General features: G+C 49.7%; 1 protein-coding gene and 1 long non-coding RNA gene across 5 annotated transcripts in view; one reads left to right on the top strand and one right to left on the bottom strand.

The window, feature by feature from the left end:
* LOC119365976 (phosphatidylinositol/phosphatidylcholine transfer protein SFH11-like) overlaps positions 1-12,520 on the top strand; it is a 13,480-nt gene extending 960 nt beyond the window's left edge. The window contains exons 2-12 of one of the 3 annotated variants that reach the window (XM_037631634.1): positions 621-891; positions 1,071-1,170; positions 1,321-1,587; positions 1,943-2,020; positions 10,166-10,267; positions 10,363-10,412; positions 10,481-10,589; positions 11,513-11,590; positions 11,877-11,978; positions 12,051-12,121; positions 12,223-12,520. In XM_037631634.1, the coding sequence (XP_037487531.1) occupies positions 713-891; positions 1,071-1,170; positions 1,321-1,587; positions 1,943-2,020; positions 10,166-10,267; positions 10,363-10,412; positions 10,481-10,589; positions 11,513-11,590; positions 11,877-11,978; positions 12,051-12,121; positions 12,223-12,271 (1,185 nt within the window). In that variant the 5' untranslated portion in view covers positions 621-712 and the 3' untranslated portion in view covers positions 12,272-12,520. Of the gene's footprint in view, positions 1-558; positions 892-1,070; positions 1,171-1,320; positions 1,588-1,942; positions 2,021-10,165; positions 10,268-10,362; positions 10,413-10,480; positions 10,590-11,512; positions 11,591-11,876; positions 11,979-12,050; positions 12,122-12,222 lie in introns of those variants that run through there. The other 2 variants (XM_037631635.1, XM_037631637.1) reach the window with 2 other exon arrangements.
* LOC119365977 lies at positions 9,129-13,272 on the bottom strand. 2 transcript variants are annotated; one of them, XR_005175840.1, is made up of 4 exons: positions 12,936-13,272; positions 11,350-11,661; positions 11,191-11,259; positions 9,129-9,663 (listed from the first exon to the last, which is right to left on the bottom strand). It is a non-coding gene; the product is annotated as an uncharacterized LOC119365977 (long non-coding RNA). The 2 variants fall into 2 exon arrangements; XR_005175841.1 differs by lacking the exon at positions 12,936-13,272 and having other exon boundaries at positions 11,350-11,977.
* Between the last annotated feature and the right edge of the window lie 1,154 nt (positions 13,273-14,426).

Raw genomic sequence — 14,426 nt, 5'->3', positions numbered from 1 at the left:
CCCTGTTCTTCTGGTTCACTTGAACCCTATCTTGTATTAGGCTGCAAAGTCTATAGGCAAAAATGAATACAATTCAGGTGGAGGGCTTTGCCCTCCCCCGGTGACCTTCAAAAAAAAAACTATTTCATTTTCTCTTTATTAATTCTTGCGGTGCCGCTTTAAATTGTAGCTGCACTGGTTCACCAGTTGGACCGTGCAGAAGTGGAATACTTGAGTTTCTTCCATCTTCTATGTGGACCAGATTAATATTGTGCAAAAGGAAAGCATCATCCATGAACAGAAAATAAATCACATGATTGTCAATTGAATACCTTCCTCATCTTCTTTTCTTGGTGATGCCAGGAATTCACGATAGTATATTATGCTATATAGGATGGGTGGTCTTAAATATGCCACTTTTCTTAACTTATAAAACAATTGAACTCTAAAATTTAAGTTGGGATTTTGATGGTATTACAGGAAAAAGAACCGTAACACAGAATACTAATGACCATAACTAGCATATTGTTTCCCCATGGACTTGCACAGTTAAAACTCTCTGCTTTGTGTATGCTTGCCTGCATTGTTGGGTCAAATAAAAGAAAAACCTGCTTCTAATGGCCTGCCTTCTTTTTACAAAGGGTTCAATACCACAGCGCCATTTACCAAATTTCCACTTGAAGCTTACTGGCACATCCTGCAAGTGGATAACTAAAACAGCTCCATATCAAAGATGAGCTTCAGATCTATTGAGCAATTACTTAGAAGGAATAGCAAGATCAAAATTTCTCAGAGTATTGCCAATGGTATTCATGACCAGAAGGAAGAGCAGTCTGTGCAAACCTTGAGGGAGTCACTTCTTGCGAGCAACCAGCTCCCAGAGAAGTTTGATGACCATCATGTCTTACTACGGTATCTAAGTTTTATCCATTATCCAGAAACTATGTTGTATACTTTTATACACGGTTACATCACCAAAATTATCCATCTAAATAATGGGAGATATTTTACACCTCAACAGTTAGGAGGTCTGACGTACTCTTATTTTGTATTGAAGTTGGACTTGATCTGATTGAATCTTAATCATGTAGCTTTCTGAGAATGCGAGGATTCAACATAATAAAGGCAAAAGAGATGTTCTTGAACATGCTGAAATGGCGTGAGGATTGTGCTGTTGATACCATTGCAAAGGTATGCCATGGCTGTCATTTGTAAATACCCCTGTTTGTAATTTGTCCAAAGAGTCTCGTAATTGTCTTGTATCCTTCTACATTTGTAGTTCCACAGTATCAGTGTTATCTGGTTGAAATATTAAGGGGAAATGGTGTTTCTATGTTACAGGATTTTAAATTTGAGGAATTTGACGCATTAAAACGATGCTACCCTCATGGATTTCATGGAGTTGACAGATTTGGAAGGCCACTATACATTGAACGGATTGGCTCAGTGGATCTCAGTAAGCTCATGCAAGTGACTAGTATTGATCGATATATAAAATATCATATATCAGAACAGGAGAAAACTTTATCTTTGAGATATCCTGCATGTTCTCTTGCCGCAAAGAAGCACATATCGTCTACAACAGCCATATTAGATGTGAAAGGATTGGTGCGTTGCTGTCTGTGAAATCTTCTAATCAGTGCTATACATTAATTCCATTGTTTCATTGAAGAGGGTAGTTGCATAGCTGTTTGATCATTTCTTCATTGCCTGATACTGAGGCCAAGCTTTTGTCTTGGAAGCAGGTACTCAATTTGTTTTTGTTGTCATGTAACTTGGTTCATTCTTAAGGCCGTTCCTCTGTCAAGTAGTATTTATATTAGGAATTTGTGGCTGCAATAGCAATGTACATTCATAAACTATCATATGTCTAAGCTATTAGTTTTTAGCACTCGCACTAGCACATGATTAGGCTATTTTAATATGTACCTAACTATTCATTTGGATACTCCTGTTATTTCAGGGCATGAACAATTTTTCAAAAGCTGCACGAGAGATGTTCATTGAAATTCAGAAGATTGACAGCAATTACTATCCAGAGGTAAGCTAATCTAGTTAGAAAATGTCTATGTTAGACCCTTGACTATGTTCCCCAGAAGACTAGAATCCCGAAGTTTAAAATCATTTATCTAAAAATTTGTTTTGTTGTGGACCTTGATCTATAATAGCTTGGATAAGATAATGGTCTGAAGACCAGGGATCAGGCACTCACCCTCAATAGCCGCATCAGGGGTTGTTCCTAATGTGGAAGTAATCTCTTAGGCTTTGGGATTTCTTTGCTTGATCTAAAAGCTTGATTCAAAGTTTCGAACTCAAGACCGTTTCATAAGTCTACCTTCTTATTCAATTGGACTCTTGCTAATTTAACTGGACTCTTTCCTATTGAGCCAACAGTATCTAATTTAACTGGACTCTTTCCTATTCAGAAGATAATCCCTTATATGTTCGTCTCAACTCTCCTCCAAGACCGGGGTGGTACTAAACTTCCCACCATGTCATGGCAACCCACATGAGCCTTTGAGATTTTGCAGGAATTATTGTTTGTATTGGCCTAAAGCCCTAAAGCCCATCTATAATTCAACAATCCCCCACCAGATCTTGGAGGCCCATTGTGTTGTCCTCTGTTTCAAACACTGTTTTGATATACCAGACCATGCTTTGAAATGTCAGTTTGGCCTAAAGAAGTTTCACCAATTGTCTTACTGGTACTAGGCTACTGAAGGCTAACCCTGCATGTGGAGCATATTAGTCACACTCCGGGCCTATTCATGTGTGTTATGACCGGCCAGGTCTATGGCCGCCGCAGGCCCAACAGGCAGGCTTAGGCCCGCAAGTTACCTTAGTTTTATTCAGATTAGGCAAGTTATCTCAGGATTGATTCTTCTACAAGTTATCTAGGATATAAATATAGATTGTAAGACTCTTTTGGATGCAAGCAATAAAGACTATTATTATCTTTTGTTGCCCGGCTCCTAGAGGAGCCGGAAACCCTAGCCGCCGCAACCTAGCCGCCGCCGCCCTCAACCCTAGCCGCGACGACGCCCTGCCGCCGGCGCGCCCGCTCCTCGCCGCGCCCACTTCCTCTTTGCCCCTACAACCTACGCAGTAGAGCCGGTAGGAACCCTAGTCCTACCAATTTGGTATTCAGAGACCACGTTGCGATCATGTCGATGCCGCCATCACCGCCGCCGCTGCCCGTCGGCACCACCGCGCCCATGACGACGGCGCCAAGCATCACCGCGCCGACCGCATCCGCCGGGACCTCGCTGGCGTGTCCCGTCTCCTCCTCGGCACCACCTGCACCGGCGTCTCCGGGCGCATCTCCACCACCACCGCTGGCCGCCTTGTCTCCGGAGCAACTCGCCGCCACGCTACATCACCTCGTCACCGCCGTCCACGGGCTTCAGCTCCACCAGCAATATGGGGCCGGGGCCTATGCTCAACCGCCATCGGCCCCGATCGCCGCCCCTGGTCTTCTCCTACAGCAGCAGCCGCAATACGTGGGCGGGGCGAGCCCCTTCGCGCCACCACCAGGACCGTACCAGGGCGCGGCCGCGGCGCCCCTCTGGCCTTTGCCGTCGGCCGCCTCCTGGCTGCAGCAGCCGCCGCCCACCGTCTGGCCGGTTCAGCAGACGCCGTTCCCCGCATGGCCGGCCCAGCAGCCGCCGCCGACGGCGTCCCAGGGCCTGCGTCCACCGCCGTTCTCCGCGCCCTCATCAGCCGGGACCACCTCGGGCGCGGCCTCGACTACCGGGTTATCGATCCATCAGGTCCGGTTTCCCCCGTCCCCGTCCCCCCTGCCAGCATGGGCGGCGGGGTCTTCGCCTTCACCGGTCTACACCACAACCCCGGTTGAGCCGACTCTGTTTCCGCAGTTCGGCGGGCCATCCGGCCCCGCCGGCCAGTACCCGGACTACTCCGATCATGCACCTCCGGCTTCACTCTTCCGAGCCCCCGCGCCTGCTCAGCACGGCGGGCCGCAGCAGACACCGCCGCGGTTCGCCAAACTCGACTTCGCCACCTACGAGGGCACGGAGGACCCCCTCAACTGGCTTAACCAGTGCGAACAGTTCTTTCGAGGGCAGCGGACGCTCGCTTCAGATCGTACCTGGCTCGCGTCCTATCATCTTCGAGGCGCAGCACAGACCTGGTACTACGCCCTCGAGCAGGACGAGGGCGGCATGCCACCGTGGGAGCGCTTCCGGGAGCTCTATCTTCTCCGTTTTGGGCCTCCTACCCGCGGGAGCCGACTGGCGGCCCTCGGCCGTTTACCATTCACATCTACGGTGCAGGACTACGCCGATCGCTTCCAGGTCCTGGCATGCCACGCGCCGGGCGTCTCCGCGACCCAGCGCGCCGAGCTCTTTGTGGGCGGTCTGCCGGACCATATCCGCGTGGACGTCGAGCTCCGGGATCCCCCCGATCTCCAGACGGCCATGTACTACGCCCGGGCCTTCGAGCAGCGGGCCCAGGCACTACAGCCGCCACTCGGACGGAGTGGCCGCCAGCCCAGTCGGCCAGCACCGACTTCCTCAGCTCCGGGTCGGCCTCTCCCATCCGCGACGGCCACATCCCCGGCTGCCACACGGCCCTTCCGTCGGCTGTCACCGGCCGAGCAGCAGGAGCGTCGCCGTCAGGGTCTCTGCTTCAACTGCGATGAGCCCTATACGCCGACCCATGTCTGCCCCCGCCTCTTTTATTTAGAGATGGTCGACTACACCGAGGAGAACGACTCGCCCGACCCGTTACATCCGCCTGCGGCGCCCGAGGACGCGGCCACGGATTCCGCAGCGACGGCGTGCGTCGTCTCCCTTCACGCCCTGGCCGGCATCCGGGGCGAGCAGACCATGCTGCTGCCGGTGACGATCCATGGCGAGCGCCTGGTGGCCCTGCTAGATACGGGCTCCACACACAACTTTCTGCCCGAATCGACCATGCGTCGGCTAGCCCTCCCGACGACGGGCGGGGAGCGCCTGCGGATCACAGTGGCGAACGGTGATCGCCTCTGGTGCCATGGGCTAGCCCGCGACGTTCCCATCTCCATCGGCGGCGAACACTTTTCCATCACTTGTGCAGGGATCGATCTCGGCTGCTTCGACTTCATCCTCGGGGTGGACTTTCTCCGGACCCTCGGCCCCATCCTATGGGATTTCGACGCACTCATGATGACATTCTGGCGGCAGGGCCGCCGCATCCGGTGGGAGGGCATTGGGGGCGCCGCGGCTGCCGTGCCACATCTCCAGCTGGCTGCCGCGTCCTTGGAGGCTGAGCACCCCCTGCCGGATTCTCTTCTGGAGCAGCACAGCGACCTCTTCGATGCTCCGCGGGGTCTTCCGCCTGCCCGGGTGTACGACCATCATATTCACCTCGTACCAGGCTCCACTCCGGTGGCGGTACGGCCCTACCGCTACCCCCAGCTGCAGAAGGATGAGTTGGAGCGCCAGTGTGCCCTGATGCTCGCCGCAGGCATCATCCGGATCTCCACGTCACCCTTCACGGCGCCGGTGCTTCTCGTTCGTAAGTCCGACGGCACATGGCGCTTCTGCATCGACTACCGCGCCCTCAACGCACTCACGCTCAAGGACAAGTTCCCTATACCGGTGGTCGACGAGCTCTTGGATGAGCTCCATGGGGCACGCTTCTTCACCAAGCTCGATCTTCGGTCGGGCTATCATCAGGTGCGCATGCATCCGGACGACATCGCCAAGACGGCGTTTCGCACCCACCATGGCCACTTCGAGTTCTTGGTGATGCCTTTCGGCCTCGCCAACGCCCCGGCGACTTTCCAAGCCCTGATGAACGACGTCCTTCGACCCTACTTACGGCGGTTTGTGCTTGTTTTCTTTGATGACATTCTTATCTACAGCGCCACCTGGGCCGAACATCTCCAGCACGTCGCCATCGTCTTCAACGAGCTTCGGGCGCACCACCTCCACCTTAAGCGCTCAAAGTGCTCGTTCGGGACACCTACCGTCGCCTACCTCGGCCATGTCATCTCGGCCGACGGAGTGGCTATGGACGCCGATAAGGTGGCGGCCGTCTCCGCCTGGCCGACGCCTCACTCACCGCGGGCTCTCCGCGGGTTCCTCGGACTCGCTGGCTACTACCGGAAATTTATCCGGGAGTTCGGACTCATCGCGGCGCCCCTCACGCGGTTGCTTCGCCGCGACGCCTTCGCCTGGGACGCTGAGGCGACGACGGCATTCGAGGCCCTCAAGGGGGCCCTCACGACGGGCCCCGTCCTCCAGATGCCCGACTTCGACCGTCCGTTCGTGGTGGACTGTGACGCCTCGGGCGCCGGGTTCGGCGCCGTACTTCATCAGGGCGATGGGCCCCTCGCTTTCTTTAGCCGGCCTTTCGCTCCGCGCCATCTTAAGTTGGCCGCTTACGGGCGGGAGCTCATTGGCCTCATCCAGGCCGTGCGTCATTGGCGGCCATACTTGTGGGGGCGGACCTTCCACATTCGCACGGACCACTACAGCCTGAAGTTCTTGCTGGATCAACGGCTGTCGACCGTACCGCAGCACCCGTGGATCAGCAAGCTCTTCGGCTTCGACTTCTCCGTCGAGTATCGGCCGGGCCGTCTTAACACCGTGGCCCACGCGCTATCCCGTCGCGATTCCGACCTCGCGCCAACCGCCGACGCGTCCGCCGGGACGGCCCTGTGCATCCGCTCCGGGCCATCGTTCGGTCTCTTCACCGACATTCGACGCGCCACTGCGACGGCCGATGACGCCGCACTTCTTCAGCAGCAGCTCGTGGTCGGCGACTTGGAGGAGCCCTGGCGCTTCTCTGACGGACTGCTCCTGCATGGACGCCGGATCTTTGTTCCGGCGCATGATGATCTCCGTCACCAGGTGTTGCAGCTCGCTCACTCGGCGGGCCATGAGGGTGTGCAGAAAACCCTCCATCGTCTTCGCGCCGACTTCTACATCCCTGGCGATCGTGCCCTGGTCCGCGACTGGGTTCGGTCTTGTCAGACTTGCCAGCGCAACAAGACAGAGACCCTGAGACCGGCGGGGCTCCTTCAGCCCTTGGAGGTGCCGTCTCAGGTTTGGGCGGATATCTCCTTGGACTTCATCGAGGGCCCTCCCAAGGTAGGGGGCAAGTCAGTCATCCTCACGGTGGTCGATCGCTTCTCTAAGTACGCCCACTTCATCGCGTTGGGCCATCCGTACACAGCGGCATCCGTGGCCCGGGCTTTCTTCGACGGCATAGTCCGTCTACACGGGTTCCCGACGTCGATCGTCAGTGATCGGGACCCAGTCTTCACGGGCCATGTCTGGCGCGACCTCTTCAGGATGGCGGGTGTCCAGCTCCGCCTGAGTACGGCGTTCCATCCTCAGACGGACGGTCAGTCTGAGGTGGTTAACAAGGTCATTGCCATGTATTTGCGTTGTGTGACAGGTGATCGACCTCGCGCTTGGGTGGACTGGCTATCTTGGGCGGAGTACTGCTACAACACTTCTTATCACTCCGCCCTGCGCGCGACGCCATTTGAGGTGGTCTATGGTCGACCACCCCCGCCTATACTTCCGGTCGACCCGGAGACGGCTCGGACAGCAGTAGTGGGTGACCTTATCCGCACCCGTGATGAGATGCTGGCTGAGGTCCGTCAGCGTCTCCTTCAGGCCCAGCAGACGGCCAAGCACTACTACGACGATCATCATCGCGAGGCGGAGTTCGCAGTAGGTGACTGGGTGTGGCTGCGTCTTCTCCGCCGCTCTACGCAGTCACTGGACCCGCGCGCAAAGCGCAAGCTTGGCCCTCGCTACGCCGGGCCCTTCCCTGTCGTGGAGCGCATTGGGAAGGTGGCCTATCGTCTTCAGCTTCCAGCCCGCGCCCGCATCCACGATGTGTTCCATGTGGGGCTGCTCAAACCTTTCCGTGGCGAGCCACCGGCGGCTCCTCCGACGCTTCCTCCAACCGCCGATGGTCGCGTTCTTCCAGAGCCAGCAAAGGTGTTGCAGGCTCAGCTCCGTCGTGGCGTCTGGTTCATCCTAATTCAGTGGGCGGGCCTTCCGGAGGAAGAGGCGACTTGGGAGCAGCGTGAGGATTTCCGTCAACACTATCCAGACTTTCAGCTCGAGGACGAGCTGTTTGCGCAGGCGGGGAGAGATGTTATGACCGGCCAGGTCTATGGCCGCCGCAGGCCCAACAGGCAGGCTTAGGCCCGCAAGTTACCTTAGTTTTATTCAGATTAGGCAAGTTATCTCAAGATTGATTCTTCTACAAGTTATCTAGGATATAAATATAGATTGTAAGACTCTTTTGGAAGCAAGCAATAAAGACTATTATTATCTTTTGTTGCCCGGCTCCTAGAGGAGCCGGAAACCCTAGCCGCCGCAACCTAGCCGCCGCCGCCCTCAACCCTAGCCGCGATGGCGCCTTGCCGCCGGCGCGCCCGCTCCTCGCCGCGCCCACTTCCTCTTTGCCCCTACAACCTACGCAGTAGAGCCGGTAGGAACCCTAGTCCTACCAATGTGCTTACTAGAGATTACCCTATCTCATAGACTCTGACCAGCAGTCGGGCTTATATAGGTGTGTTCTTCCAAAGATTGCTAGGTAGGATAGCATCTTGCTTATACAAGCCTTAGAACACATTAAGATGAAAGTCAACCCGCCATAAAATTTGTGAGGGTAGTGCATCTCGAACAGAGTGGGTTAGTAAAGTTACTCTCCTCCAGTTAACTAGTAGTTTGTTTTCCAAGGTCATACTTCACGGGATCTCCAATCACATAGGTTGGTTTACCACCATAGCAACTCATGTGGGTCTCATACTCATCTCCCTCGATGCATTTTCTATCACAACACGTGATAAAGCTTTTGTGAATGGATCTGCCAGATTCTTAGCCAACTTGGTATAATCCAACTCCATTACTCCAGAGTTTCTTAAATATTTGATAGGTCTCAGCTCTCAATCTTCTTATATGCTTTCTGGATAACATGTTGTTGGAAACAAACGGCTTTGTTTGCTCACGGCAAACGCGATGTCAGGCGTCGTAGCGCAAGCTAGGTACATAAGTGAACCAATCACTTGAGTATCTCAACTGATATATAGTTGTGCCTTCGAACTTTGAATCTGTACACTAGGACCATATGGTGTTGGAAAAGATTTGTAATCTGAATAACCAAAGCGACTCAGAATGTTCTCAACATAGTGGAATTACAGAAGTGTAATCCCACCCTCAATATCTCTCAATAACTTGATGTTCAAGATAACATCAGCACACCAAGATCTTTCATCTCAAAGTTATGAGATAGAAAAGCCTTAACCTCCTCAATGACTTTGAGGTTGGTTCCAAATATCAGTACAACATACAGGCACAACATAACTCCTCCCCATGGCGACAGTATACACATTTGTCAGCTTCATTAAGAACAAAACCGACAGATGTTAAGCTTTCTCAAACTTCTCATGCCATTGCTTAGGAGCTCATTTCCTTCCTTCCTGACGTCCATCTGATGGACGAGAAGACCATGCGAGGCCCCCAATGAGAGTAACACTCGAATGGTGGTCAGTCTGGCCATAGGCGAGTAAGTATTGAAGAAATCTTCACCTCTTTCTGGGTATAACCCTTGGCCAGAAGCCTAGCATTGTTCTCTTCAATCGTACCATCAGGCCTGAGCTCCTATTTACTTCCTTTTCATGTGTTTTCCGTTTGGGGATGATATGGAACTTATCTGATAACAAGAGCCAGAATATAGAGTAAAAATAAATAAGAGCTAGACTATTTGCCATTGTAGATATGTAGGAAATTCAAATTTAGGCAACCCATACCATGATGAGCGTAAAGGTACAGTTTTCTAAAGAATATTTCAGACATAGATAGCTTCATCCCTGCTATGTCTAATACATAGTTTTAAATAGCAGGCTATGGCATTCTACGTTTGGAGCTAAATTGACTCTATGGCATGCTAAATGACGCTAAGTTGTACACGATCCGTTTAGTTGACAGTGTGTTAGGAATGAGTTTCTATTTTATTTTATTGTCCATTAAGTTCTGCTATCACTTATTAGCACCTAGGAATTTCTTGCTGGGAAATTATGGAGCTTCATAAAAACAGAGGCAGTTATGGCTAATATCCTATTGTTCGGAAACAAAACTAGTTAGATTTTTTGCTTCCAATCTCAGCAGAAAATAGTTTCAACAATATATTCATATGGCCTTGATTTATGATACAGACATTACATCAACTTTACATAATCAACGCTGGTTCTGGATTTAGAGCATTGTGGAAAGTACTAAAAGCATTTATGGAGGCAAGAACTTTAAAAAAGATTCAGGTAGCGCATGTTTTCTTTCCGTAAGTGTCAATTATTGTTCTTGGACAAAAGATTGAATTACTGAATACTTTGCTTACTCACATGCCACTTGCAAGGTTTTGGGGACCAATTACCTTAGCACCGTACTAGAAGCTGTTGAACCAAGGTAAAGTGCATCAAGTTATAAGCTACTTTTACATTGTTAGGAGAATGACCGTTTGCTCTTTCCTGCAGCAATTTACCTGAATTTTTGGGTGGAACATGTACTTGTTCTGCAACTGGAGGGTGCTTGCTCCAAGATAAAGGACCTTGGACTGATGCTGGAATTATCCGTGCTTCTAAGGTGAGGTATGATGCTTCTTTTAAAGTTTGTTTGAAATTTGCTGGGAAGCTGAACTAATTGTTGGGAGTAGTATATTTGTACCTAGGAAGTTTTTGGAGAATGGGAAATCTTTCAATAAGATGACTTCTATAACTGGCAGCAGGCTATTTTGTTAGTATAGTTGTTTGCAACTTTAGCTTTGACTGAGTGAAACCTATCCTTGGATTGCCCAGTAGGAGGCTACAATAGTGTTGTTTGGTCAGTGGCCATTCATATGTTGGTATTATACTTCTCAATTTCAAGTGTTATGGACTAGATACTTCATGGTTGTTCAAGTTTTAATCTTGATTTAGTATATCTACTGCCCTATTTTATCTTTATCTTTATACTCCCACAAATATTTGAGTTGGTGGCGGCGATGGACCTTCTGCCATGCCACCTCCTCTCCTCCACCAAAGTAACTTCATAACTGGTTGGGCAATCTCTCCACAATTTCTACCATCTTGGATTTGCATAATATGTCGTATGGTTATTTTTGCTGTATTACTTTAATTTTCTTAAATTAGTTTCATAGCAACACACGGGCATTCTGCATAATAGAAAAAAAAACACAATTTCCTACCTGTGAGCTTCCTTTCCTGGATTGCCCCCTCTTCATCTCTCCATTGAGGTTTCCTGTCTTCTTCAGTGGCTGATTTTCGGAAAAAAATATTATGACATAACACAGGGAGCTTCCCCATCAAAAGAAAACATCTATTGGAGAAAAATAGAAGTGTCACACCTTCATTGTATCTACTCATTTCATCTTGTTTTTACCCTCCCACCTCCATTTCATCACCAAGTGTCATATTAGAATAGAAGAAACATACTCCTATCTTCTCTCGTTTTCTCCCTCCTTTCCTTTGCAAAGAATGCATTTTGGATTTCTGACACTTCATTTGCAGGAGCCTTCAGCAAGACATGTAGATCCCACGTGTGGTAGGAAACGTACTCTTGGCATGTTGTTGTTAGAGGATAATCAGGTCTTGATACTGTTACTGAAATTCTGCTTCTGTCCTTGTATACTTCCATTTAAAAAACTGGAACAGCACATCTGATAGCACATAGCACAGAAAGTAAAAAAATAATCTCAAAAGGTTTGTGCTATGGTTTGACTGTGAACCAGTAGTACAGTTGCACTTCGGGAGTTCAGATTAGCAGATATTACTTGTATGTCTTTCGAATGAGTGGTTTTGCCTCATAGCCTAACTACTCCCCATGAAATGAGAATTCTCCAGTTACTAATTGTTGTAAATCTGTATGGAACAGGTTGCTAATCAGATGAGTGGAAATACTCATCAGAAACAAGCCAACGAACAGATCTCAGGGAAGATACAAGAACTTGAAGACTGTGCTGCTCAGACCAAGGAGGTGAGAAAAGACACTTAATTAAGAAATTGCAGCCTAAGCATCAGCTGAGTGATATTTTCTTCGTACTTTCAGACCCTAGAGACACTAATATGTAAGCAGAAAGAACTTGCAATCCACATTGAGCAGTTGAGGAAACTCGTACGGTGAGAATGACATCCTCCTTTATCTGTCTAACTGCATGCTGTGAATCCTTTTCAAATTGAGGTAGTAATATTTGTTTTTTTTTTGTTTTATTATAATACAGGGATGATGTCCTGCCAGAGAAGAACACAAATATCCAAACCTTGAAGTGAGAAGGAAAATTCAGGCATCGCTGCATTGCAGTGAAGAAATTGGCAGCATAGATGGTTTCGAGTAATGCTTTCTAATACAACCGCTATCAGCCTGTAGGATCCTACCATGCATATTGACTTCAAAATGCGGTTTATTTCTAGTGTACACCATGTCTACTACTGCTCTACCTCGTCCTTCCAAGAAAAGTCACATATCATGTTACTCGTGTAATTTACCTTCCTCTAATTATCATGAATAAAGTTATCATCTCTTACAAGTACTAAAATTTACTTTATGTGGTATTTTTGCCAATATCTGCCATCCCCGAGGCTTCTCTCAACATCGTGCTTGCATTTCAAAGGCAGCTTAATATCAGGATGTAATTCTGGCTTCTAGGGTTGTTTTGGTTTCAGTGGTATTTCAAGGCCTTGATCACCACCTGGTTGTCTAAAACACAGGTGCATTGTTGTACGTTACACAGGTGCATATATGCATGTTTCCTGAAACCAGAGAAGGTTGCTTGTACCTTCAGCATAGCAGTACCACATCCTGGGCTTTGCCCCACCAGGATCCGAAAGAAGAAATCCCAAATTGAATTTAGACGAGGAAATGTTACCTCCATTGTGTATCACAAAACCCACATCGAATGACAGAAATTGAGAATTTGAAGGGAGAGTTCTGAACCTTCGGTGGCCTTGAACAATGATGCTCTTCCACCAAAGCAGGATAGGAGAATTTGCACCCACCAAATCTTCTGTAACCTTGACTCTGGATCTGGTAAATTCTGCCACGAGGAAGAACTCATGGAGACCCTTGCCAGCTTCAAATTTGATAGGAAGATGAAGTCGCTTCCAAATGTGCTCCTCGAACTCGTGCCCCTTGTCGAAACGGAGATCTGCAAGAGACATGGTACATGGTGTTTGGTGGGCGCCGGCACCGGAGTGGTGTTCAACGCTGAGAGGATGTGGCCGCCGTGACCAGAGTGGCCATCAGCTGGAGGGTGGGTGGCTGCCGTGGCCGGAGTGGGCCGCGGCACAGCTAGGAGGCTATGAGGCTGCTAATGAATCGAATCGACTGTGGGGCTATGTTTGGGCCTATTCACACATGAACATGGCGCTCCTATGGTGATTGATACTCCCTCCGTTTCAAAATAGATGACCTCATAATCGATTCAACAAAAGTAGGGAGGTCTTTTTCAGACGGAAGACAAAGTAGGGAAGTTAGAGAAAACAGAGGTCAATTTCAATGTAGTGCTCAGTCCGGTTTATGTAGGATAAAAACCGACGATACATCTGAACACCAAACAACTAGATGGAAATACCGAACCGAAAACTATAGATCGAATAAACCAGAAATATGCATCAACTCGGTTAGGCCAGCTAGGTTTGATGTTCAGTTTTTTTATTTTAAAAAGCACTTAATTCACACTTTCACAGAAAGAATGGTGCGGCAAAGGCAAAGCTCGCTGTCACCCGATAGTCTTGTTGAATCCTGAGTCCGGGTCGAGGCAAATCGGCGGGCGACATGCGAGCCCCTCGCTAGCGTTGTTTAACCCGGGTGGTCGCGGAAACCCCCGTGACGCGAACGCGACGTGCACGCCATGGAACAAGTGTAGGATCACCACAGCCTGTGCAGTGTGCAGTGGTGGTTGGGCTCCCCTCAACTTCTTCTCTTCTGTAAAGAAAGAGAAAACGACGACCCCTGTCGAGCGAGAAGACGGGCCATGCCCGGCGACTCGATCGACCGCGGCGTTTTGCGCGCAAACCAAGCCGGCTTTGACACGGACGAGACAAAGCTTCTCCCCGATCGAGCTTGTCCGGATCACCCACCCACTCAACACTCATCATCAAGTGGCAATAATAATGCGGCACCAGCTATCCATCCAGATCATTTTTCTTCCCATGCTCAGTGTTCAGTCAACTCCCAGCTACTGCAGTGAGTCTGTCTTGGACTCTGGACTGGAGCAACATGCCTTTTCAAAGTTTATTGACAAATAAGCTTGGGCTGGTCAACTTTTGTCATGAAGAGATAAAAACGCTCGCAAAAAAAATTTAGGCACTCTGATTTTGTTAACTGCAAACACAGACTTGTTTAAACTCTTGTTGTTTTTTTCTTGAAAAGGGTTTGAAAATGCACCAAAACATCTACTAAATGAGATTCCTGCGAAACCATAGC

The sequence above is a fragment of the Triticum dicoccoides genome, chromosome 2B (assembly GCF_002162155.2).
Source record: "Triticum dicoccoides isolate Atlit2015 ecotype Zavitan chromosome 2B, WEW_v2.0, whole genome shotgun sequence".
Classification (NCBI taxonomy): domain Eukaryota; kingdom Viridiplantae; phylum Streptophyta; class Magnoliopsida; order Poales; family Poaceae; genus Triticum; species Triticum dicoccoides.
Note: the sequence above shows the minus strand (reverse complement) of the source record. Positions and strands in the feature narration are given on the sequence as shown.